The sequence below is a fragment of the Alligator mississippiensis genome, chromosome 4 (genome assembly GCF_030867095.1).
Source record: "Alligator mississippiensis isolate rAllMis1 chromosome 4, rAllMis1, whole genome shotgun sequence".
Lineage (NCBI taxonomy): Eukaryota > Metazoa > Chordata > Crocodylia > Alligatoridae > Alligator > Alligator mississippiensis.
The window spans coordinates 229,053,588-229,080,282 of record NC_081827.1 but is presented as its reverse complement, the minus strand read 5'-3'; the positions used below and the strand labels follow the sequence as shown (position 1 = coordinate 229,080,282).

The following is a 26,695-nucleotide window of genomic DNA, read 5'->3' as shown; positions in this document are numbered from 1 at the left end:
AGGTGTCTGTCCAGCTTGCTCTTAAAAGTTCCAGGGGATGTGGATTATACCATTTCTCTAGGTAGCCTGTTCCAGTGTTTGATCACTCTAATAGACAGAAAGTTCCTAAGCTCTAACCCGTGTTTCCTCTGCTGCAGCCTGAGGCCATTGCTCCTAGTCCTGTCCCCTTACAGCCACAGAGTAAAGTCTATCTCCATCCCATCCCTTGATTTCCAAATTACACTCTTGTTAATGCAACCCAGTATGCTGTTTATTTTTTTAGTACCAACTTGGCTAATATTCAGTTTATGGTCAATGGTAACCCCCAGGTCCTCCTTTGCAGTACTGCAGTCTAGCAGTCATTCCCCAGTCCATTTATGCATGCAATTATTCCTTTCCAAGCACAGGACATTTGCACTTGTCCTTGTTGAATTTCATCTGGAAATGTAAATTCATCTTTTATTCAAGTGATCTACATGTTGTGTATTATAACCATACAAACTGAAATTGAATGTAGACTATGAAACAAAATATAGAACTTACTAATGAACTTCAATATTAGTTTAGTGTCCTATAAAACTCGGGTGCATCTTTATAGCGTAAAATGAAGTATAATGTCATTATGTTACTTTCAAGATGACTTTTTTATTTTAAAACATCACTGTGTTGAGAAGGCAGATATTAACTGAAAAGCTTTTGACCTATTTTTATTAACCTGAGTTGACAACTTGTCAAAAAATAAAATGTTTGAAATTTATTAGCTTCCATTAGTAATTGGCATTCTTTTTCCAGCTTAAAAGTTAACTATGCAGTTAAAACAGACAAAAAAAAATCCATGTTCTTGTAGACAAAAGAATAAACATGAGTAAAAAAGTCCTTTGATTCTATTTTGTTAATTTTATTAATTTTTTTTTTTTTTTTTTTTACATCCGGAGCAGTGTGAGTTCTTTATTTAAAAGTTAACTCTTTGTATTTATCCCCTTTAAGTCAGTGATTGTAACTGCTCGGTATGTAATCTAATTTATTTATTTATTTATTTTTATTTGTTATAACCACTGTCAGAGACCCATCTGTAGGAGTATTCCCAGAGCCCCGAGTTTCTCCCCATTGTTCTGCTGCTTATCCCAAGGAACAGACAAAGGTTTCTCTTGGGATAACTTCTTATCCCCATTGTTCCACTGCCCTTATACCAGACCCCACAGCTGCAACAGAGGAATTTTTGCCAGCTCTAAGTAGTTTCTTCTTGGACCATTAAAAAATTCTAGGTCTACCCCAGACTCCCTCCATATATAGGGCTAGCCTGGAAGGTCACTTGGTTTGAGATCACATTTTACCACAAGCAGTCAGTAAGGTACCAAAACACAAAAATGATTTATTATGCGGAAGAAAGTAATTGTACGTGAAAAGTAATCATCTAGCTTGAAGACAGAACAAAAAGACGGGTAAAGTTTTTACCCTCTCATCTGGCTACAACCTAGTTCTTCTGAAAGAGCTTTCATCACAATACTTTGGGTGCCCATCTCAACAATACCCCTTTCTGCCTGTGTTTGGGAGTGGCAATTGTTCTTGCCCTAGTAACACAGTGGGTCAGTGTTCCTTATTAATTTCACTTCCCTCTGTTCCTTTGTGTCAGGTGGTCACCGGGTATGGGCGTGTACCCCTACGTCCCACCAACATTCACTGGTTCCTCAGGGTGGATATACCCCTTGTGGTTGATCTGGGTAAGGTCTGGTGCCCTTTCTTCCTGCCTGCCATGACTTTGATGATAAGAAGATGTTTATGAAAGGGAGGCGGTGACTATCGGTCCCACGTCCAGATAGATCGCCAAGGCTGCCCCAGTGCCCGAAGCCCAAAAATGAAAGTGATGAAAGGACCAATTCTAAACCAATTTCTTTACTCCCTTCTCATTTTATTTTTTTGGGTTAACTGAAATCTTACTGCTTTTATCCTTTTCTTCTTTTGGACGTTGTCGAAGTCTGGTTATGGTCGCCTGGGGCTCTGTTAAATCTCAGAGCCTGTCAGCGGCTTACTCTCTCTGCCCTGGACTCCTCCTGCATACTTTTAATTAGGACCATGCTGGGCTTAATTGGCAGTGCACGCTGCTTAACGAAGAGGGGAACTCCCTCTTGTGCGATCAGCTGGTAAGGAGGCATGGGCTTCACAGTCTGTAGGCTTTCTGCCCCACTCCTGATCTGGTCATGGGGCCCTTCAGGGCACACGATCCCCTTTCCCTCATGGGAGAACGCCCAGCCCTGATCTGGGCTTTCTTCTTGCCTGGACTGCCTGTGGCTCAACGGCATCTGGTGGCACCTGATCTGCGGCTCTCAAGCAGGTGACAAAACATCAAAGGAAAGAGAAAAAACAAAAAAACCCCGCAGCAGATGGTTCGGGCGGATCCACCACCTCTGCCATTTCTAGGGTCTCTCTCTAATTCGCCTTCCGCTGCCTTCCTTCTTCCACTCTCCTCTTCGCTCCCGCGGCAAGGGTGTCACCACCTCTTCGGGGTCCAACGAGGGGCTTACCCAACTTTCACTGCCTTCACCCCATGTCTCCAGCTCCCAGGCTTCTTCCTTTTCTTTTCCCACCGTCTTCCTCTCTCCACCCTGGGCTCTGTTCCCAGCCCTTGGATATTGTCCCACTTGCAGATTAGCACCAATCCACTTCACCTGTCGAGGAGGTAAAGCCGGGCAGGTGCGGATGGGAAGCTCCCGTCATAGTGTGGACGTCGTGATGCAGTGCGGTCCATGCCCCTGGCCGGGGACGTGCTCTAGGTGAGTGCCCTCTGAACTCTCACACTTTGACATACAAATAGCTCTTAATTAGAGATCTGTCTATAACCTTTGACTAAGATATGTCCCAAAATCTTAAAGATATATACAGACAGTGTAACATAAACCCTACAGTGATAAAAATGACATAAATAAATAGTTTGTTACAGCTTTTGAACAAGACCAAACACAAGGTCATCCATATCAAACTTGAGGCAGGTATTTCTATGGAAGACACTCTAAACCTCAAAATCATTCCTGCTTTTGGGTGGGTTCATGACGACCACTATTACAACTGTTTGAATCAGCGTAATTTATGAAAGTACTTAGCTGTTTTAGGTCCCTTGACAGAGCAAGATGATGGAGTGACTTGTGTTCGCTATGTTAAGGCATGAAACAGCTCCTTCCCTTGCATAATGTATGTGTCATGGTCATGGTGTGGTGGTAAGGGGTCCCTGCTCACATGTACACAAATAAAGATAGGCAGGCAGTGATGAAAAATAGGCAGTCTTGGCACTCTGCATTTCTCCCTACCAATGTGGCAAGAAAATAGCAATTCCCACCATGATGTGGTGATAGTTTACCCTAAACCTAAACCAGGGAAAAAATTCTGATTTTGGTCTTTGCATAACTAGAGTGACTGACACCCAAGTTAGTCCAGTTCAGGGATAAGTAGGCACACTGCAAAGCTATATTTATGTTACTTACCTTCACTGCATTCACTGGGATATGTGGCTAGGAATTTTGGAGTCCTATCATATGGGGGTTTTGTAAGCTGAGCCACTCTTTGCCAGTTAATTGTGGGCAAACTTGTCTGTCTTTCTGAACTGAAAATGGGATTTGTGGCTACAAACACATGTTGCATTTCTCGTGGGAGAAACCATTTTATTCCAGAACAAAGTGCAGTTGTTCACACTTCCATGTCCGTTGTCCTGAAACAAACTCTAAAAAGGTTCATAGGATAAGAAATGCTAACATTTTGTCCTGGGGTATCACAAAATCTGTCTGACCAGTTTTTTTACGATTACATGATTAAATTAATGGTAGAAAAGTGGCAGTGCATTCAGGCATTTCCTAAACTCTGATGAAAAGGTAATGTTTGTACACACCAGTCCAGGGACTTCTCTGTTCCAGGACAGACACAGGCATGATGTCCCAGAACAAATGCAGTGTTTCTATGCATACTGTCAAGCACTAAACTAGGAGAAAAGAGGAGAAAGTAGAAGGATTGTGGGTTAGGTTACATGGGGGTCAAGGAGAAAGGGATTTGGTGGTAGGGGTCTGCTACAGACCCCCACACCAAGGAGAAGAGCTAGATTTGGGGCTCCTGAGGCAGCTCTCGGAGACCATAAAAACTATGGAGGCGGTAGTCACGGGGGACCTAAACTTACCCAGACATCTGCTGGGAGACGCAGACGGCAAAGTCCCACCATTCACGCAGGTTCCTATCCTGTGTACAGGACCTCCACCTGACGCAGGAGGTACATGGTCCCACTAGGGGGAATGCCATACTGGACCTGGTATTGGCAACAGGGGATGACATGGTAGGGGACCTGCAGATCAGTGGTCACCTGGGGGACAATGATCACCGAATAATAGAATTCATCATAAGACGTCGAGTGGGTAAGGTAACTCGTAGGGTGAAAGTGCTAGACTTTAGGAAAGCTGATTTCAATGAACTCAGGCGATTAGTCAAGGATGCACTGCAGAGTAGGAGTTTTGAAGAGATGGGAGCCCAGGAAGGGTGGCTGTGCCTTAAGGAAATGATCCTTTGGGCACAGAGGGAGACAATCCCGATGCGAGTAAAAAGAGGGAAAGGGGCCAGAAAGCTTCTCTGGCTGACCAGAGAAATCCAGAGCAGCCTACGGGCTAAAAGGGGAGCATATAAAAAGTGGAAACAGGGAGAGATTACCAAAGAGGAGTATACCTCTTCTTCTCGTGCTTGTAGGGAGGCAGTTAGACAGGCCAAAGCTACCATTGAGCTGAGGATGGCATCCCAGGTTAAGGATAACAAGAAATTGTTTTTCTGCTATATAGGGAGTAAAAGGAAGGCCCAGGGTGGAATAGGACCCCTACTAAATGGGCAAAAGCAATTGGTGACGGACAGGGGGGACAAGGCTGAACTCCTCAATGAGTTCTTTGCCTCTGTGTTCCTAAGCGAGGGGCACGACAAGTCTCTCACTGGGATTGTAGAGAGGCAGCAGCAGGGTGCCAGACTACCAAGTGTTGACCCTGAGATAGTGCAGAGTCACTTGGAGGAACTGGATGCGTTTAAGTTGGCAGGCCCGGATGAGCTCCATCTGAGGGTACTGAAGGCACTGGCTGACATCATTGCACAGCCACTGGCGGGAATATTTGAATGCTCATGGCGCACGGGCCAGGTCCCAGAGGACTGGAAAAGGGCCAATGTGGTCCTCATTTTCAAGAAGGGGAGGAAGGAGGACCCAGGCAACTATAGGCCAGTCAGTCTCACCTCCATCCTTGGCAAAGTCTTCGAAAAAATTATCAAGGCTCACATTTGCGAGAGCCCGGCAAGAAAAATTATGCTGAGGGGAAACCAGCGCAGGATCGTAGAAGGTAGATCATGCCTGACTAATCTAGTCTCTTTCTATGACCAGGTTACAAAACGCCTGGACGCAGGAGTAGGGGTTGACATCATATACTTAGACTTCAGGAAGGCCTTCGATACGGTATCCCACACCATACTGGTGAACAAGTTAAGAGGCTGTGACTTGGATGACTACACAGTCCAGTGGGTGGCGAATTGGCTAGAGGGTCGCACCCAAAGAGTCATAGTGGATGGGTTGGTATCGACCTGGAAGGCTGTGGGCAGTGGGGTCCCGCAGGGCTCGGTCCTAGGACCGATACTCTTCAATGTCTTCATCAGTGACTTGGACGAGGGAGTGAGGTGTACTCTGTCCAAGTTTGCGGATGACACAAAACTGTGGGGAGAAGTAGACACACTGGAGGGCAGGGAACAACTACAAGCAGACCTGGACAGGTTGGACAAATGGGCAGAAAACAACAGAATGCAGTTCAGCAAGGAGAAATGCAAAGTGCTGCACCTAGGGAGGAGAAATGTCCAGCATACCTACTGCCTAGGGAATGACCTGCTTGGTGGAACGGAAGCGGAAAGGGATCTTGGAGTCCTAGTGGACTCCGAGATGAACATGAGTTGTCAGTGTGACGAAGCCATCAGAAAAGCTAATGGCATTTTATCGTGCATCAGCAGATGCATGACAAGCAGAACCAAGGAGGTGATACTTCCCCTCTATCGGGCACTGGTCAGACCGCAGTTGGAATACTGCGTGCAATTTTGGGCGCTGCACTTCAAGAGGGATGGGGATAACCTGGAGAGGGTCCAGAGAAGGGCCACACGTATGGTTAAGGGCTTGCAGGCCAAGCCCTATGAGGAGACACTGGGGCACCTGGACCTCTTCAGCCTCCGCAAGAGAAGGTTGAGAGGCGACCTTGTGGCTGCCTATAAGTTCATCACAGGGGCACAGAAGGGAATTGGTGAGGTTTTATTCACCAAGGTCCCCCCGGGGGTTACAAGAAATAATGGCCACAAGCTAGCAGAGAGCAGATTTAGACTAGACATTAGGAAGAACTTCTTCACAGTTCAAGTGGCCAAGGTCTGGAATGGGCTCCCAAGGGAGGTGGTGCTCTCCCCTACCCTGGGGGTCTTCAAGAGGAGGTTAGATAAGCATCTAGCTGGGGTCATCTGAACCCAGCACTCTTTCCTGCCTATGCAGAGGGTCAGACTCGATGATCTATTGAGGTCCCTTCTGACCCTAGAATCTATGAACTCAGTACTCAAGTAATTTAGCTTGCATTGTCACTACAAAATGGATGACTTACCAGTCCAAATGAAACAAGAACACAAGCTCTAACCTATCTACAGCTGTTCCATCTAGCTTGTGTTTTAATCATCCCTATGGTTGAGAAGATCCTAATTGTTAATAGGTGAAGGATGGAGGCAACACCTGAGTAACCCCAAATTAACTGCAGTGAGGGCATACCCTGAGTAACAATTTCTTACTGTGTGCTTACTTACTTCAAACATTGTAAAAATCCAATATAGGCCTAAATGACTGGTTTGTGCTGATGGTCTGAAGGCAAGTTGCAAAATTAGGGATAACATTTGCTTAATAAGTGATGACAGTGTCTTGTCTTGACTGGTTTCTGGTAGAAATAATGTCCAATTCTTCCCAGAACAAGAAAACTATCATACTAAGTCTTGCAGTCTAAAGCTGTTCACCCCAAAGCATGTACCTCACGCCTATAATTTAAATCTTTACTGAAAATGTTAATGTCATCTGTAATTGTTGGTTTGTACATAGCGTAAGGGTTCTCTTATGCAAACTACTTGGTTTTACCTTTTGTTCTTAAGTGTAAAATCTTACATGTATCATCAATTTTGTGTCTTGAATCCCAGCTGACTTTTGAATCCCAACATCTGCATCACAGAGTCCTACTGAGGCTCTAGGACATAGTAATTGTCAAGGTTATAGGGGATCAGGACCCTCTTTTACTGTGTTCTTAATGTAATATCTCCCAGAGTCGGTGAGGCATTTGAAAATTTAGCTGAATCGAAGCTAAGCTATGAACATACTGGTCTGTATAACTACATACATTTATGTACTGTAGCAGTTCTTAACCTTTTTAAACTCAAGATATCCTTTGAAAAATGCCAGCTCTTAATTTTTGCTCTGTTTTTGACTACAGAAAAATTGTAATTTTTCTGTTGCAAAGACCTCAGAAAGACCATGATTGGTCAGAATGCTTTTAATGCTATGAATTTTATTTGAAATCTCTGGATTTATATGTCAATCGTGTTTGCACACCTGACAGTACTAACATTGTGCGGCACCCTGCAGCACCCTTGGAAGGATTTCTGGGCACCTTGGGGTGCCAGGTTGAGATTCTTTGATGTACTGTTTCCTTGATCTTCCATCCTGTATCTTGTACTGCTGGAAGCATGTTCCTGTGATGACAGCTCTTAAATGAGGTTCTCATCTTTCAAAGTACACCATGCAAGTACACCTGTATCTGTGTGGATCCCCAGTGGCCTCGCAGAGAGAATCCATGGAGCTGTCACAGTCTGCTCCTGTATTGTATTATATAGGACTGGGGAGAAAAAAGTTGTTTTAAAATGTTTATGCAGCGTAGATCCTCTTTGAGCACTACTGTAATGTGAAAATTAAATAGTTATAATTTTGATTGCTTTGATTTTTTTTCAGCATGTATTACCTTTTGTTTTTGTATTAAGATCTCTGGCTTTCGCAGATTTATTTTGGGGTCTGTTACAAACCAATTCTTCTGGTTTTGTGGGGGGGTTAGCAGGGGGAGGGGAGTGGACTGTGCTTTTAAATAAAGTCTCTCTCCTGGTGAAAAATAAACTACAAAATGAAAGTTCAAAAACTGAAATTACTTAGTTTTCACTTGACATGTTGAAACTATATATAGATACTATCATCTATAAATATTAATTTATGTATATTTTCTATTGCTTTACAGTCCCAGTGGATCTTTATTATCCTGCTTGGAGCAGGTGAAGACTTACCTGTTGACTGATGGAACATGCAAGTGTGGCTTAGAATGTCCTCTTATCCTCCCCAAGGTAAAAAGTAGACAGTAACTTTAAACATATAGGCAGAACACAGGGTAGAGATGTACCTTATAGACTCTCTGAATTAGCACTGAATAAGCTCTCATGAGGAAGAGCTCACTAATGTTGGTTCTTGTATTATTCCTGCTGAGCCGTAATTTCATACTTATTCAGAGGTTATGCTTCAGAAAAATATGTGATTTATGCCCAAATTAAAGGATTTCTTGTTTTCAAGTAGAGATGCTTTTTTTTTTCTTGTGGGGAGGAGGAAAATGGAAGTAATAGTTGACAGACAACATGGCTGTAAAATACCAAACTTTTTTTAATTTCTTTTTTAGTTTAAAATATCATTGGGAAAGGGTGACTAATATATTTCCTTGCACACAGCATGCTCCCATATACAGGACACAACTTGCTCTTTAAGGACAGCCTGAAGTGGAGGTGGATGAAATCTTACTTTGTGGTAGCTGCATAGCAGCAGCTAGGGAACTGAGTCTGCTTCTGACCCCACTGCCAACCCTGTGTGTCAGATGAGGCCCCGAAACCAACCCAGTGCACTGGGTCTGGTAGCAGTGTGCCAAATCCAACCCCATCTGCTGGCTCTGGGGCCTTGTGCTGAGTTGGACCGAGCACACTGAGTCGGGAACCACACGCTAGGTCTGGGGCTGAGAACTAACTCTAAGGCTGTGCACCCGCACAGATCAGGTCTGAGGTCATACGCTTGCCATGTGCCAGTCACTCCCTGTACATTGGCTCCAGAGCTGCGTGCTGGGCCCGACCCCATGTGTTGGCTCTAGGGCTGTATGCTGAGTCTGGCCATGTACCAACCCTGTGCAGTGACCTGGTCCAGCTCATGGGGCCATACCATCTGGTTGGGGGTGGTGCTCTTCACAGGTCCTGAAATTTGACAGCAGGGGAGCAATGGCAGTATTAATTACCATAGTTTTCAGAGCCATGGCAGTTAACTCTGCCATCAGTTTTCTGCTGCCAAATTTTCATCCTTGGAGAGATTCATTTTTCTCACATACAGTGCATACCCCAAATTTCACCAGCTGGTTTTACAAGGGAAAAAGGCATAGGGCATATGCAACAAGATAAGCATCCTCCTGTATTGATGGAAATCTAACCATAACAACATTATGCCAATGCATGAGAACCAGAAGGTGAAGCTGATGAATATTGACTAGTGAATAAAAAGAGGTTTTCAAAAAGAGTTGTTTATACTTGGCACATTCTGTGTAGGCTTCAACAACTTTTGGGGTGGGTGCATAATTTGTTTGTTTAATGCTTAAAATATATATTTTATAAGTATGCATCAAGACTGCCATCATTTGAAAATATAAAAGGTATAGAAAGCTTTCATAAAATATATAAACTGGGTCACATTATTGTATGACACTGATATAGTCCTGAAATTTATTACTATTAGTCTGTATTCCAAACCATCTTTTCCTTGATCCTAAATTAATCCTAATCATGTGTGATCTCTCCTTTTTATTTAAACAGAGGCATCATGCACAAATGCAATACTCTTTGAAGTTCTGCTTCACTAAAGGGATGCTTGCTTTTGCCTTTTTACAGTAAAGGGCAGCTGTCTCGCCTTTTTTTACTTCTAATATTTATCATACATGACTGCTGGATTTTAGGTTTGCTGAACGGTGGTCCTCTGAGAGTTGTAGTGGTGGAACACAAACTGTTTTCCCTCCTCATCCCTTACCCACACTCTCTAAAAGAAATAAAGTGTGTTATTTTTCATGCTCCTTCTTTATCATCTAGCCTTCCCATCAGTGCAGGCAGCGTCAGATACCTCCTTTTACTGAGAAAATCCCAACATTGTGGTTCTCTTCCCTCTGGTCCCTCTGTTGATTAGTATCTGGTAGGCTAATCTGCTGCAGAAATGCATTTGTACTAGTAGTCTCACCTAGTTGGATAGAGAAAGAAAGGAATGTGGTGGATGGAAGCTGATGAGGCCAAGCCCTGTAAGGAAGAACAAGGGAGGTATTTTGCCATCCACTAATGTCTGTATTCATAAGCTGTCTGTACAGCATTGATGCTCTGACCAAGAGCATCCACCTGAGCTGATTGCAGAGCAAGGCAGGGTTGATATCTATCTAAGATATGATATAAAGGTTGATATCCCATGAAACTTGTGACAAACTTTGGTTCTCTTTCCAGTTCTGAGACATTTTTGGAGTTGTTGCTTTGTCTCTAATGTGAGGATTTCAATTTTTTAGGTATTTAATTTTGATCCTGGAGCTGCTGTGAAACAGAGAACTGCTGAAGATGTAAAAGCAGATGAAGATGTCACCAAGCTATGCATTCATAAACGAAAAATTATTGCTGTGGCTACACTCCATAAAAGCATGGAAGCGCCTCATCCTTCACTCGTTCTGACTAGTCCTGGAGGGGGAACAAGTAAGTAATATTATGCAAGGAAAAGCAGACTTATATGTTTTTGTGAAGTTACAAACTATTGCATTATAAAAGTACAGTAAAATCCCTGTTATCCGGCATTTGAGTAACTGGAACACTCTATTAACCAGAATTTCCAGCCAGCTGTCCAGGCTGCGGGAGGATGAAGTTTGCTCATGGCAGCAACTGCCTCCACCCACCACCTTGTGCTGCCGCTGCTCCGTGTGGAGCCAGAAACCCCTGTGCCTCGGGTAACTGGCATTTTAAGTTACTGGCACCCCTCATTCCCCACTTATGCCAGATAACAGGGATTTTACTGTAACTAACAAACTACAAAACCTCTCCTGATATAATTTTAGAATGAAGAATTTTCAAGTAGAAAAATCCTAAAGTTAAGATGTACATAAAACTGTTAATTTAGCTACGCAGTATTTGGTACTTATGTGCTGTTGTATTTTTTAAATACTATTTCTGGTGTTAAAACTTTACCTTAATAGGTCAATGCAATGCAATGCTGTTAGAACCATTAACTGTACAGTTTTCTGATTCCTGTGCACTTAGTTTAAGCTTTACTGTGACATGACTATACTATGTCTTTTGCATTTAATTTCTGTATTAAGAAGTAGAAAAAAGTAAAAAAGAAATAAATAATAAGTTATCAATTAAATCCCTAACCAACATGGGTCAGTTATGCAGCCTTCCATGGCTGCTTCCCTACAAGATCACTATGCATTTCTCAGTTGAAGAAGTAAGCTTCCTGGCACACAACTCCTCCCCTGTAATATGCCCCAGTAAAGCTAAGATTGGATATGCACACTTACATTTCATTTCATATATACCTGGATCCAACATTCAGAGGTAAGAACTTGCATAAATTTGCTTCGGTAATTCAGTCACAGTTTCAAATATTTCATGTATTTGAATTAACATTGATTGTAGAAGTTGAATGAGTTTCGGCAGCTAGTAATGATGGGAGGAAAAGAAGCTTGTCACCATAGTATAGCTGAGTGACATTGGCAGGTAGGATGAAGAACAGGTTTGTCATTGCAGCTTGTGTGCATTGTTGTCTTCTATAGGGAAGGTGACAAATGAATATTGTCCGTAGTCCTTTAGATTTATTTGAATATGCCATCTGCAAATCATATATTCAGTGCGAGGGAAACTTTAATACTATATGAGGTACAAATTTCCAGAGTAACCAAATTTGTAATGGTGGCCACTATAGGATGATACCATCCTTAAAGTAAAAGGGGGAAATACAGGTTCTAGGAAAAAATGTTAGGAGAAAGAAAAGGAAAGTGAACTTTGTCTGAGTGTGGAAAACGTATGAAGACTAGAATTAACACCACTTAATTTATTAATTCCTTTAGAGTGGATCTAATAAAAAAGCATTTAGTTTTTTTGTGTACACTCCTCCCTCCCACCACAAACACACAGAGGAATCCTGGAAACAAGAAGAGAAAGCTCCTCCTAGAAACAACCTAAATTCAGTGTCCAGATATCCTAAATAAAACTGCAGCAAGAATGGCTACAAGAGCTTTAATTTAGTAAAACATTAAAATGCATGTTTTAAGTCTACCCTTTTTTGACAAAGCATCTGTCAACTTTAAGTAGGAGCAAAAGTATTTTGCTAAAACAAAATAGTTAGAATAAAAATGGGGCAAAGAGGACTATTTTCATTGAGCCAACTCTCATGTTTAGAATTTTAAACATTAGAAACATTTGACTCAGTTGAATGCAGAACAGGTATGAGCAATTTATATATGTAGATGTATAGATATATTCATCTAATCTTAGAATCCAACCCGCAGATTGGCTCCATATGCCGGAGCAAGCATGCAGGGCCAGGCCAGTGGGGGTGTCGCATGCGGCATTTGCTCTGGACCAGCCCCATGTGCTGCTGGCTAGGGGTGTGCAAAGCAGGCAGTATTCGATTCGGATTCTGAAGATTTTATTCTGATTCGGAGAATCCATGATTCGGCCATAGACACAGCTTTAAATATTTTTTCTACATACGTCAAGGTACCAGGTGTAGGTGTGGCTCGTGGACACTGAGATGGTGGGGCGGATGGAGCATCCCACAGGAGTGCAGGGGGGTCCCCATGTACTCAGTGGTGGACTGGAAGTATTCCTGGTCCATTTCTGGGTCCACCGCAGAGCACGCGGGGAACCCCCTCCATGCCCCCCAGCTCAGCTATCAGCCACAGGGGGACCCCAGGTGCCCCCGCAGACCCAGGAGGCACCCAGTTACTGAGCCAGGGAATGGTGGGGGGGAGGAGGGAGCAGGGGTCCCCTTTGTGCTCCACAGCAGACCTGAAAGTGGACTGGAAGTACTTCTGGTCCGCTTCTGGATCCTCCATCAAGCACGAGGGGGGGACCTCCCTCCCCTCCATGCTCCTGTGGGACGCTTCATCTGCCCCACCATCTCAGCGTTCATGAGCTGAGCCTGGTATCTTGAGGTATGTCAAAACAAACATAAAGCTGTGTCTATGGTTGAATCTCTACGTATCAAATCAGAGGCTTCCGATTCGATTTGGAGAGATTAATGGGTCTCCTGATTTGATTCAGAGATTTGGCCACCAAATTGGCCTGAATCTCCTCTGAATTGAATCGGTGACCAAAGCTTTGCACAGCTCTACTGCTGGCACATGTGCCAGCTCTAGCCCTGTATAGCACATGCAGCATTTGCTGGCTCCAGTCCCACACAGTGCATGGAGCTAGTCTGGCACATGCTACACATGGCGCATGGGGCCAGTCTGGGGTGTGTGCTGCACATGCCATCTGTGCTGAACCAGGCCTGTGCATTGATTCAGGCATGTGGTGACCAGTCTGTGGACTCAGTCCAGACCAGCCCTGCACACTGGAACTGGGGCTGGTCTGATATGAGCACTGTGTGCAGCAGACACCTCAGATTAGCCCTGCATGTGGTTTGCATTGGCACCAGTCTATACACACTGCATGTAGTATGTGCCAGCCCCAGCCTGCTGCAGCACACAGGGCTTGTCTGGGGCCCGCACGGCATACAGCACCTGTGCCAGATTAGCCCTACATGCTGCCTCTGCCATGCAGGGCTCATCCGTAGGCCTGATCTGGACCAGCTCCAGATCTCGCATGTGGGGCTGCTCTGATGCAAATGCCACATGCAGCATATGCGCTGGACTAGCCCTGTGCACCATGTGCAATGCATGCCAGACCCAGCCTCACACTGTGTACAGCCTGTGCCAGACAAGTTCCACATGCCTCATTCAGGCCAGGCCAAGACCCACAAGCTTCACAACAGCCTGGATAATAGGGCTTATGGGCCAGATCCAGCCTGCAGGACGTATCTTTGACACCCCTAATCTAATCTAGAGGTAGTTGTTTAATCTCTTATACAGTATTAAAGTTACCATACTCATAGTGATGTTATCCATGCAATATTATCAATAATCTAGTTGAGCAGCTATTATTGATAACACACAGTGATACATATTGAAAGTGTTTTTGAGCTGTAAGATTTTGTACATTCAGCATATTTTTGAAAATCTGATACTAACAGGTGTGTTTGTCATCCAGTTGAACATATTGATTAAAACCTGTTTGATTTATGAATTAGAATTAGACAAAAGGATTGTACACTGTGTTCAACTTCCTTTATTTTAATTTTCCCCCACCTTTTGCTGCTATTTGGCCAAGGGGCCCGGTGGCCTCACCCCTTACTGCTGATTGGTTGAGGAGGAGGTGGCTCCAGCCCTTACTGCTGATTGGTTGCAAGGGGCAGTTGTCCCATTCCCACCAACACCAAGGGGACTGAAGCGGCAGTAGTTTGTGCAGTGATGAAGGTTGAGGGCTCAGATACCCTGTTTATGGAAGTACTTCATATTATTATTTTTTTTTTTCCCCTAGAGAAACATCTGTAGGAAGTAACATCCAAAAAACACCTATGTTAATAAAAAGCTATTTATGCAGCAAAATCAAGTATACATTTGCATACAGTCTTCAATTATATGACTACATACTAGTTTCTAAATAGGCAACTGTTAATCTAGGACATGATAACTTTCGAATGCTTTTTTTTTAGAAATTAAAACCTTAACATTGTTTTTGCATATAGTCAATTTCTATGTATTCATTTTTGTCTAAAACAAATTTGTTAAACAGATTTCAAAATAGTAACTGTTATTTGATATCTTTAATATCAGGTGCAACGCCAGCAGTTCCTACTCGAGCAGCAACTCCAAGATCAATGAGGAATAAATCACATGAAGGAATTACAAATTCTGTGATGCCAGAATGTAAGACTCCTTTCAAGTTAATGATAGGGGCATCAAATGCCATGGGTAGGATTTATGTACAAGAAATGGCTGGAAGCCAGCAACAAGAACTTCATTCTGTCTATCCCAGGCAGAGATTGGGCAGTAATGAACTTGGGCAGAAGTCTCCGTATCGTGGCAGTCATGGTGGAATGCCTAGTCCAGCTTCATCAGGATCACAGATATATGGAGATGGCTCAATCTCTCCTAGGACTGACCCACTTGGAAGCCCTGATGTTTTCGCACGAAATAATCCCAGTTTTCATGGAGCACCCAACTCTAGTCCTATACACATGAACAGGACTCCTTTATCTCCACCTTCAGTAATGCTACATGGTTCTCCAGTACAGTCATCCTGTGCAATGGCTGGAAGGACTAATATACCTCTTTCCCCAACCTTGACCACAAAAAGCCCAGTAATGAAAAAGCCCATGTGTAATTTTTCAGCTAATATGGAAATACCACGAGCAATGTTTCACCATAAACCACCCCAAGGCCCACCTCCACCTCCTCCACCTTCTTGTGCTCTTCAGAAAAAGCCATTAACATCAGAAAAGGATCCGCTTGGCATACTTGACCCTATTCCTAGCAAACCAGTGAATCAGAATCCTGTTATCATTAACCCAACTACTTTCCATTCAAATGTCCACTCTCAGGTACCTGTGATGAATGTAAGCATGCCTCCTGCCGTTGTCCCTTTGCCAAGTAATCTCCCTTTGCCAACAGTAAAACCTGGTCACATGAACCATGGAAGTCATGTACAAAGAATTCAGCATTCGGCTTCAACCTCACTGTCTCCTTCACCAGTGACATCCCCTGTTCATATGATAGCATCTGGGATTGGAAGGATTGAGGCTTCTCCCCAAAGATCACGCTCATCTTCCACGTCATCAGATCATGGAAATTTCATGTTGCCTCCAGTAGGACCACAGTCATCCTGTAGTGGTATTAAAGTTCCTCCCAGATCACCAAGATCAACAATAGGGTCACCAAGACCATCTATGCCATCAAGCCCTTCTACCAAGCCTGATGGACTTCATCAATACAAGGACATCCCTAACCCATTAATTGCTGGAATGAGTAATGTATTAAATCCTCCAAGCAATGCAGTTTTTTCTACTGCATCAGCTGGAAGTGGTCCCTTAAAGAGTCAGCCTGGTTTGCTGGGAATGCCTTTAAATCAGATCTTGAACCAGCACAATGCTGCCTCTTTTCCAGCAAGCAGTTTACTCTCAGCAGCAGCCAAAGCACAGCTAGCAAATCAAAATAAACTTGCTGGTAACAACAATAACAGCAGTAGCAATTCTGGAGCTGTTGCCGGTGGTGGCAACAATGAAGGACATAGCACTTTAAATACCATGTTTCCTCCTACTGCCAATGTTCTTCTACCAACAAGTGAAGGACAAAGTGGTCGAGCAGCACTAAGAGATAAACTGATGTCTCAGCAAAAAGACCCTTTAAGAAAAAGAAAACAGCCAACTACAACAGTGCTGAGTTTGCTTAGGCAGTCTCAGTTGGATAGTTCTGGAGTTCCTAAGTCTGGATCTGATTTGATAAGAAAGCAAAGTCAAGGTTCATTTCCCATCAGTTCAATGTCCCAGTTACTTCAGTCCATGAGTTGTCAAAGCTCTCACATGAGCAGCAATACTACCACTGGTTGTGGGAGCTCAAATACTGTTTTGCCTTGCTCTTCTAACCAGATGCATTTTACAGACACCAATATGAACTCTGGCACTCTTCAGAATTCATTGACACACAGTTTATCTTTAAGAGGAGAAGGTATGCACTGCCAGAATGCAAACACTAATTTTGTTCATGGTACTAGCCCAGGTCCAAACAACCATCTTGCAGGCTTAATAAATCAGATGCAGGCTAGTGGGAACTGTGGGGTGCTCAGTCAGTCAGGAATGGCTTTAGGAAATTCATTACATCCAACACCTCAGTCAAGAATCCAAGCATCCTCCATGCCAGTGATACCAAACAGCATTGTTAGCAGCTGTAATCAAACAAGTCCTGAAACAGGTATGTTTCCCTTTAAAAGGGTATTTGTATGTTTGACAGTTTTCAACTGTTATGAATTGTTTTTACATGTGTATTGTTTTATCTCCTTTGATTTCAGCTTAGCATAAAAGTAGACCTGCTAAAGGCTGATCGCAGGTGATCAACACTATAGATAGCTGAAAACAGTAATAGCCTAAAACTATTCTTTCGCTACAAAAATGCACACTGTTCCAAAAATCCAGGTCCTGCCTTCCATCTTGCTTTTGTTAACTCTTGCTAAAGCCTCATTTTCTTTAAAAAAAAAAAAGAAAAAAGAAAAAAAAATAAATAAAAAATAAAAGTAATGCACCTGTTTAGGGCCCCAAAACTCAGTTCTCTCTAACCACAAGACCAAATAGATTGATTTTTGAGGCATACTGTGAAGACCAACAGAATTAGGCTGTTTTACAGCATGCAAGGGGCCACATTCAAGAGAGAAGGTTGCAATTTCTTAACCAGAAATAGATGGAAAATAGTCAGGGTCATGATCATGTACCACCATTGTATATGTAACATGATCCCCAAATTGCCAGTTGAGATGTGTCAATCAACTATCCTCAGTGAGTGAAGCCAGTATCATCATGTTTTTATTCTCTGGCTGGTTACCCTGACTTACTAACAACACTTCAGTCCTATATGGATTGAGCTTCAGCCATTTCATTGAACTCCATGTCCCTGGGCTACCAGACAGTAAAAAAGGAGCTCATCTATACCCTTTTCCTTAATTAAAATTGATGTAGAAATCTGAATACTATCCACATACTAAAAACACTTCCATCCATATCTCTCATTTACCAATCCCTTTGTATACTTATTAAAGGAGGAGGGGATAATAGAACTTTGTGAAACTCCCATGTGCCCTCCAGGCGTAAAAATAATGGCCCAAAGCTATGGCTAATCTGTAGTATCTATGTGCAACATAAGTGACATAGTATATATATTAATTGTTTACTACTTGTATTAGACATATGACTGGTATAAATGCTTGTAGAGTTTGGCTAAATGTCTAAGAGTACAGAACTAACAAAATAACAATTTTTGATCAAGTTTATATTTGTGTTAATCTTGATAATTTTACAAGAACTATAACTAGATTGTTGAATAAATTGTATTTAGTTGCAAAAATGCAACAAGATTTTAGTTATTAAGGCTCCTAGAAGTAGCAGGTATGCAAGGTCAGTTTTCTTCTTTATATTTGTGCTACTTTTTCATAAAAAGGAGACATCTTAAAAAAACCCACATCTTTAATGAACATTGACTAGAAAGAATGACTGTTTAATTTCTCTACAAAATTATAAGGACTGTCTAATACTAATTTTATAAACAGAAAAACAATATTTATTTGATGCATATTTTAGTCTTAAGACTTTAGTTATTTTTCAAAAGTATTTATTAACCTTTTCATTGTACAGAGTCATTGGTAAAAAAATCCCATATCAAGTAAAAATTATTGTAATCACACCTTAAGTGGTCACCCAGCCACCTTTTCATTCAGTTAACGGCATGATAAAAAAAAGGAATAAGCTACAAAGTTATTCCACAAAATATGTGGAATGTTGTAGTTGCTTCCTATCATGCCATTAATTGAATGTGTGGTCTGAGGCCTCTGTGGCTGGGAGTCCCATCAGCATATTGGAGCTCCCAGCTGTGGGGGGGGAGCATGTGCACCCCTGCGTCTGGGAGCTGATGCTAGCTCCCAGCTGTTGGGAGCGTATGACCTCGTGGCTGAGAGCCCCATCAGCTGAAATGGCTCCCAGCCATGGGGGCACTCAGTACACCCCTGCGACTGGGAGACCACAGCTGATGCAGTATCTAAGTCACGCAGTGGTTTATGGGGATGCTGGGTAAACTGTGGTCTCACAGTTGTGAGGGTGCATGAAGTACCTCTGCGGCAGGGATGCTGTCAGCTGCAATCTCCCCACTGCAGGGAGCCCTGTGGCATCCCCACAGCTGGGAACCCTATCAGCTGAGGGGTGTCCACACTGCAGGAGCTTGTTTCTTGCCAGTGCAGGGGGAGCTCAGGATTAGGCTTCTCCTGCACCAGCAATAAGACATGATGGGCTCCAATTCGTAATCCCACAATCACACTTCCTGCCATGCACACATGGCCTGGTAGGAGGTGCTGTTGTGTGGCTAGTGCATTAGATCCCGTCGTGCCTTTACCTGCATGTGTGGAGGGACACTCAGAATTACTGTACTGTTGGAGCCAGGACTTCCACATTTCTGGAAACACAACCATGTTGTTCCATAAAAGAGAGGTAACAAACTTGATAGCATGTCCTGTAGTCCTTTCTGTCTGTCTAAATGTCATCCTCCAGAGCATGGCTGGGCCCTCAGTCACACTTCCTTAAAACTTCTGGTTGGTCAAGTAACAGGCAGGTAGCCCATAACTCTTTTCTTGGCTGTTTTACCCCATCACAGTAAGGAACAACAGAAGGCTTAAATAAGCTCTGCCAGCTCTAAGAGCCCATGTTCCCTTCCATGCAGATCAAAGAGAGAGTTTTGCCTTAAAACATGCTTTCTGGCAAACCCTTCAGAAGACCCCACTGGAGGAAAACCACGTTTCATACCTTCACAGAGGTGAATGGGACCCAGTACTGTGAGGAGAATGGCCAGCTGGGTTCCCCTGGTTTCTTCTCACCAGTGCTGTGAAAGAAAGTGGTACATACTTTATGCTCTAGACCTCACCCTTTCCAGGCAATTTGTACAAAGAACCAGACAGGTGGAACCAGCACTCAGTTATCAGAGTCCCTTGCTTCCTGCAAATCTCTTGTAATCAGCCCCTGACCATGCCCTTGACCCTCACTCCCAAGCCACAGCCCCCCCACCCCAGCCCTACTGGTGCTCCTCACTCCCAGCCTGCAGCCCCCTGGCCCTGCCAGTGCCCATCACTTCCAACCCACAGTCCCCCACCCCTTCCAGCACTGCTAGTGCACCTCACTCCCGACCCACAGTCCCCTGTCCCTCCCAACCCTGCTGGAGGGGAGCCCCCAGCTGCCATGGCTATGGGATGAGGACTAGGGCCCGCAGTCCCCTGCCTACCCCAGCACTGCCCAAGCCCCAGCTGCCACATGCAGGAGGTGGCAGTTGCTGTGGCCAGAGCAGAATATGGAGCCTGCCCCCCATCCCCTCACCTGCGGACAGTATGGCCAGAGCAGAGCTGAGTGGAGCCCATGGGGGCCACGGGAGGGGATGAGTTTGCCGACTGCCTACTATGGGCTTGGGGCTCCTTGCCCTGCTGCCCTGCCCCTGGAGGCCTCTGCAGCCCAGTGAGCAGGACCCAGTATGAGAGGGTATCGGGGCTTAATGCTACTGCTACTGCAGCTGCCATGAGCCCCACATCAGCTGCACCACCATGGCAAGGCACCCCTGACTGCCCAGCAGCAGCAGGGGGAGTGGTGACAGCATGGAGTTGTGCCTCTTTAAAGGAGAAAAATATGTGTTCTCTTTTAAAGGAGAAAATACAAATTTTCTGAGACAGATGGAAAACACAGATCCCTGGTAATCAGTAAAGAAGGAGAAAACATTCCCCCGTTCTCAATCACAGCAGGAAAGTACGAGTACGAAGCTTCTGTCTGAAATTGCCTATGAGAGAATGGGACTGTTTATACAAGTCAGAAGTGATTAAGAAAGATGTCACGTTATACAGAAGTATTAATAATAAATTTTCATTTGCAGATTATTAGAGCAGCTTCCCATTAAGACTTGGGAACTTAAGAATGCTCTCCATGCAAGTCTCTGTTTCTACCCTGCCTGTACTCATATGTGGTCTTGCTTGGCCACTCACTCACAAGACATCTCTTGCTCCAGGGGCAGGTCCTACTGTCATTCTACATGCAGCAGGTTGAAGTGCTCTGTTGCTTGCAATGTCCTTTCTTGCTATCAGGGAGGTTGATTTCCTTTCCTGAGGAGGAGATGCCACTGTGTGTTTCAGGATGGAAAAGGCATTGCCAGTTTGAAAGCCATAATAGGATAACAGTAGAGAAAGTACACACACGTACACCTATACAACCATACCTATCTGCCAGGGCAGTGGCAGAGGCTTCCTAAAGAAATGCATTTAAATATAATGAACTATGTCAGGCATGTTATACACAGAGAATTTTTGTCCTGTATAGCAATATAGTTATCCTTGACTAATACCCCTGTGAATGTTATTAGAGATGAGAATTTTTTATTACATCTTTTATTGGACCAAATGCATTGTTAAGAGAGAAGTCTGGCATGGTTTTGTACACAAAGAACCCTTTATGTAAATGTTGGTATTTTGTTATAACTCTGACATTTGGGGGTTTACCTTAAAAACTATACCAAGCAGAATAAGGTAACCTGGAAAATAGACAGTCATGTAACAGGCGTTGATTGGGGTTTTACTAGTTTAACTTCCTTGGCTTAAAATCCCACTTTTATCAAAAAACTTCTGCCATCCTTACTCATGGTAACTTACTTGACAAATAGCTCACTTCTGGAAGCCAATCAGTGTGAAGATGACAGAACCTGTCTCTAAAATCAAAAGAAAAGTAAAATCTATCTTACTATTTATGCTGTTTGGTTGCTTTTTTGCATTTTGCCATTTCTCTTAGCTTAAGTCCTGAAAATCAGTTACAACAGTTTCACTTTTGTTAACAGTTTTAGGTCCTTGATGATGTATTATCTGGGTTGTAAGCATTGTTTATGAACAATTGTATTAAAGGGGAGCTAGCAGAGAAGTCAGCATATAGTTAATTTTGCATATTCCTTTACTAAAGATTCTAACGTTTCTATTATGTACCAAGAGGAGATCATGAGTTTATACTCACTTTTTCAGATAATTGATGTTAATATTTCTGTAACCTTCACGTCTTGTCTTGTTATTAACCAGAGCCTCATATCCCACAAAGAGGTTACACAAGGTAAAGACAGTGGATGGTTCTAAAATATGGCAGTACACATTTTATTCACTAAGCCACACTGCATCTTACTAATAACCTACCATATTTGTCTTTGGTTATGCTGTCTGAAAAAAAAAAAATGATGTGGATGACTCACTTTAACACTGTTATGCATCTTTCCCTAGAAGCTGGTTCTCATAGGAGAATAGTTTTATTTTACTGCTAATGTGTATGCACGTACTCCAGAAGCTCAGTTTGTAGAAAATCTGTACATCAGTTCTGCTGGTTTAGCATTCAGACTGCTGTGAATGCAAAAATTAGTATATGAAGGACAGATAAGGGGGAAGTAGCAATTAATTTGCTATGTAGTAAAAATGAAGGCAACTCATAAAGGAAGACAACGGAACTAATTGTCAGGAGTCAAGGCAACAAGCAGGCTAAACTGGTCACTGGGTTGTTCTGCCTACCAGTGGCCTACCTACCCCCAGGCTGACCCCAGTTATTTGCATGGGTATGGCTACCTGCTTATAACCAGCAGCGCTTGCAGTGCCCAGAAAATTACTCATTAGGACAGATGCCTTTGTCTGACTGTAGACTTCAGATCCCTTGTTCTTAGCTTCCAGGTTCCTACCTTTGACTCCCATTTTTCCATTCCCTGGCCTTGTCTGTTTGTTCCTAGTATTCTAGATCCTTCCTTTTTATTCCTGATTTGGTTGGCTTCATCCTTGTTCTTGGTTCCTGCCATCTGTTCCTGTTTCCAGCTGCCTTCCTGGCTTTTTGAACCTTTGTGCTTCCAGACTTCAGTCCAGTACCCTGTCCTTCCACGTCCAACTCCTGGCTTGTGGGTTAGCCTAGCGATTGCCCATGACCTCATTCCATAACTGCTTGCTCTGGACGCCTATGGCTAGTGACTCTGGTCTGGATCCCTGCCTCCTGTTCCTGACCACTCCAGGGCACCAGTATATGTTCTGGTCCCTGGCTTCTTGACCCACCTGCCCTTGATCCCCTGCTCTAGTTTTGAGCCTTGTTTCCCTGACCTGGTCTGTTCTTGGTCCCCTGGGTTGTCACTCAGAGTCAGGCCCCAAATGCCCACATCCTAGTCATGCCTCAACATTAATAAAGTATCAGTGGCCAATAGGGCTACAAATAAGGCATTTAGAAAACATATGAGGCAAGAAAAACCCTAAGTCAGATGTATTCATTATTAGGTAAAACTGCAGAACAGCAGTGTAAAAAGGACTGAAGTGTTCATTATGCATTTGTAATAAAAGAAAAGGATATGATGGTATTTTAATTTAAATAGAAGGTTTACTGGTTGTAATAAAGGAGAAGATGAAGCAGTATCTGCTTAAATTAAATATTTTCAAATCAATAGGCCTGGATAACTTGCTTGTAAGCATCCAATGTAGGAACAACTCTCTGAACAACTATTTTTTTAATGAATCTTGGAAAATGGGAAATCGTAGTTGGCATTTTTTCTCATGTAAAAGGTATGACCTATGGTACTATAGACCAGTCAGCATGGTTAAAATAATTCATTACCCTTCTCAACAAACAATATGAGGCTAATGTATAATATTATTACGGTAAAATCCCTGTTATCTGGGATTTTACTAACCATTACACTCTACTAACTGGAATTTCCAGCCAGCCGGCTGGATGGACATGGGTGGGGGGGGGGCAAAGCTCACATGTGGCGGCTACTGCTGCCACCCACTACCCTGCACCACCATTCCTCATGTGGCCACTACCGCCCCCCACTCTGCATGCAGGCACTGCCGCCACCCACTACCCCACGATGCTGCTGCTCGGCCACAACACACTTCACCCCCCACTTCCCCCGCTCTGTGTTATCTGAAAACCCCTGCTGGGTTATTTCAGACAACCAGAATTTTTACACAACCAGCAATTTCCTTACCAGAGAGATGCCAGATAACAGAGATTTTACTGTAATTCCAGTTGGAATGGTTTTAAGGAAAGTAGATCTTGTGAAATAAATCAGTTACCAGTTTTGGCAGGATTCCAGGTCTAGTTGATTAAAGCATATCTGTTGGTATCTTTTACTTGATTTCTCCAAGGTATTTGACTGAGGTTCATGTGATCGTTGATTAGAACACTCACATTGTATGGAAATAGCAGTGGATTAAAAACTGGCTTGCTGACAGATACCAAAATATAACTCTTAATGGGGAAACATATTGGTTCCATCAAGCTTACAGAAGGATTATTCTTGGTCAAGAACTATTTATTATCTTTATAAACAATCTAGATGACGATAGAAATCTTTTCTTGTAAAGTTTGCAAATGATGTGACCAGGACAGTAGTATATTATGAGGAGGACAGGTTCCTATTACAAAAGAATCTGAATCACCTGATTAGTGGTCATCTTTCAATAAAATACATTTTGATACAGCCAAGATCAGGTTAATTTATCTCATAATGAAGACTGTGACTTATAAATACAGAACCAGAGACTGTTTTGGAAAGCAGTGGCTCAGAGAAGAGCTTTAGGAGACTATAGATAATCATCTCAATGTGATCTGTCAGTATAATGCTATAACAAAAATGGCTAATGGGATTCTTGAATGAACATAAAGGAAAATACTCAGTAGAAACCAGGAAGTGCTCTTGTCTACATGCACAGTTTGATAAAACTTCTGCTGAGATGCTATGTCCAGCTCTGGCGTCCAGAGTTACAGAAAGGTATAGAAACATAGAAAGGTATAGACCTCAAAGAAGAACCGTAAACATGATCCAGGGTCTGGAAAACAAAAATTTGCTGTGAAATTTAATGAGTTCTGCTTATTCAGGGTAACACCTTTTAGAAGGGATGTGATAGTGTGCTCCATTTCCAAAGTTCTTAGGGGCTTCATATTTAACATTACTCCATTAATGGAAGGCATGTTTATTTTTATTATTATTATTATTATTATTATTATTATTATGAAGAAGAAGGAAATGTATACTAGTTCAGTTTTCATGTAAGATTATCACTTGGAGTTCCTGAGGAAGATCAGGGCCATATTGTGTTAGATCAGGCCTGCCCAGATTCTGAGTGACTAGGGACTGCACACTGCAGGGGCTGTACCAGTGCAAGCCAACACTCCCCCATCCTGGGCCACACATCGCAAAGCCCCCCCTTCTCCCACTTCCCCACTGCACCACTGCCAGCTCTGCTGGTACTGTGGGCTGTACTGCCCTATCCTATCCTGCCCTGCCTGTGGGGGCAGGAGGTGGAAGCTGGAAGAAGAAGGGGTACCCCAGAGACCTTGGCTTCTGCTGCAGCTAAAGCAGTGGGGGGAAAACAGTGGCTGGTTCAGATACCGCAAGTTAATCCTTTGAAGGCCACCAGTTTGGAGAACCCTGTATTAGATGATGTAGAAATATATTACACATCATCCTAAAAGCCAATAGTCCAAATAGACAAAAGGTAGGAAAGGAGTAAATGATTTTATTATACCCGTTTTAGAGATTGGAACTAAGATATAGGGATAGAGTAATTTGCCCAAAGCCATGCAGGATAATTGTGGCAATGTCAGGCTTTAAACTCAGGCTTCCTGCATTCCAATCCACTGCCTTGGTTGCAAAACCCATCCTTCCTCTCAGAAAAAAAGGAATTAATAGACCAAATAATTGCCCAATGTCATATATGTTATTAGTGTGCAATCATAAGTCTTAGCATGAGGAAGGCATTGATAAGCTGGAAGCACTTGTTTGTAAAACTTATAGTAGGTAAAGTATTTTGCAGATGAATTAGATTCCCTGTTACTGAGTTTAGGTGTTTTTATGCATGGATTCTATTCCTAACATGAACAAACTAATTGTAAAGGAAAGGATCTGGTAAAAATGAAAACTGCATATAAAAAATGGACCATGTTATATTGAAGTTTTTCTTAGAAAGGAAGGCTAAAGTAATGAAAAATATTGTCAGTATATTATTAGCTCCATGACAAATATTCTTAACCAGAATTTAATAGGCTATTATAAAATGTTTGTTAGGAAATTTTCTGTTGGAACAGGACAAGAATCCTTAAATAATTCTTAGGTAATTATATTTTTTAGTTGAATTTAAGATCCCCAAATTTGCAAAAATGTTATGCCTCAGTTATAGTTGTCACTATTTTGAGCACTGGAAGCTGCTCTGATGAGCCATCTTTTTTGTATGGCAACATCTTGTCAGTTCTTTACTACCAAGCTGCCTTTTATGAGCTTAGCATACAAGACTAATTTTTCCCAAATATCCTTTTGATTAGTTTAGAATTGTACCCTTGCCCTATAGCTAATTTTGAAAGAAAATTTAAGCAAATAGCTGTTGTATAGTTCTGATACAGTCGCCCGTTATGGTGATAAAGCTGGTATTTATGGTGAGACAACTAACTCGATCTATATGATAAATAAGTTCATTGAATTCAGAAAGGTATCGTATTTGACAGTCTATTTTTTTAATTTAAGTTTTCAGGAATCCATTTGTCCTTCTGAATTGAGGAGGACACCATATTTATTGATAGCTTGTTCCCTGATTTTTCTCTTGTTTCAAGGAAACTGACAATCTAGATAAGAATGCCAGCTGACAGTAGTTCACAGTCTCTGAAATATGTTCTTTATAGTGTATTTTGGATTTGAAAATACTGTAATAAATAAAATACCAGATAAGCATCTAAAATGTTTTCAATTCTGAAAGGGAACATAGATAATGTAATTTCAAAGTTGCTGGTTATAAC

At 42.7% G+C, this 26,695-nt stretch overlaps 1 protein-coding gene across 8 annotated transcripts in view; it reads left to right on the top strand.

Moving 5' to 3' along the window:
* MBD5 (methyl-CpG binding domain protein 5) overlaps positions 1-26,695 on the top strand; it is a 290,901-nt gene that overhangs the window by 215,928 nt on the left and 48,278 nt on the right. For all 8 annotated transcript variants that reach the window (XM_019480375.2, XM_019480376.2, XM_019480374.2 and 5 more), the window contains 3 exons: positions 8,268-8,370; positions 10,593-10,773; positions 14,952-17,084. In XM_019480375.2, coding sequence (XP_019335920.1) covers positions 8,268-8,370; positions 10,593-10,773; positions 14,952-17,084 — 2,417 coding nt within the window. The remainder of the gene's footprint in view (positions 1-8,267; positions 8,371-10,592; positions 10,774-14,951; positions 17,085-26,695) is intronic.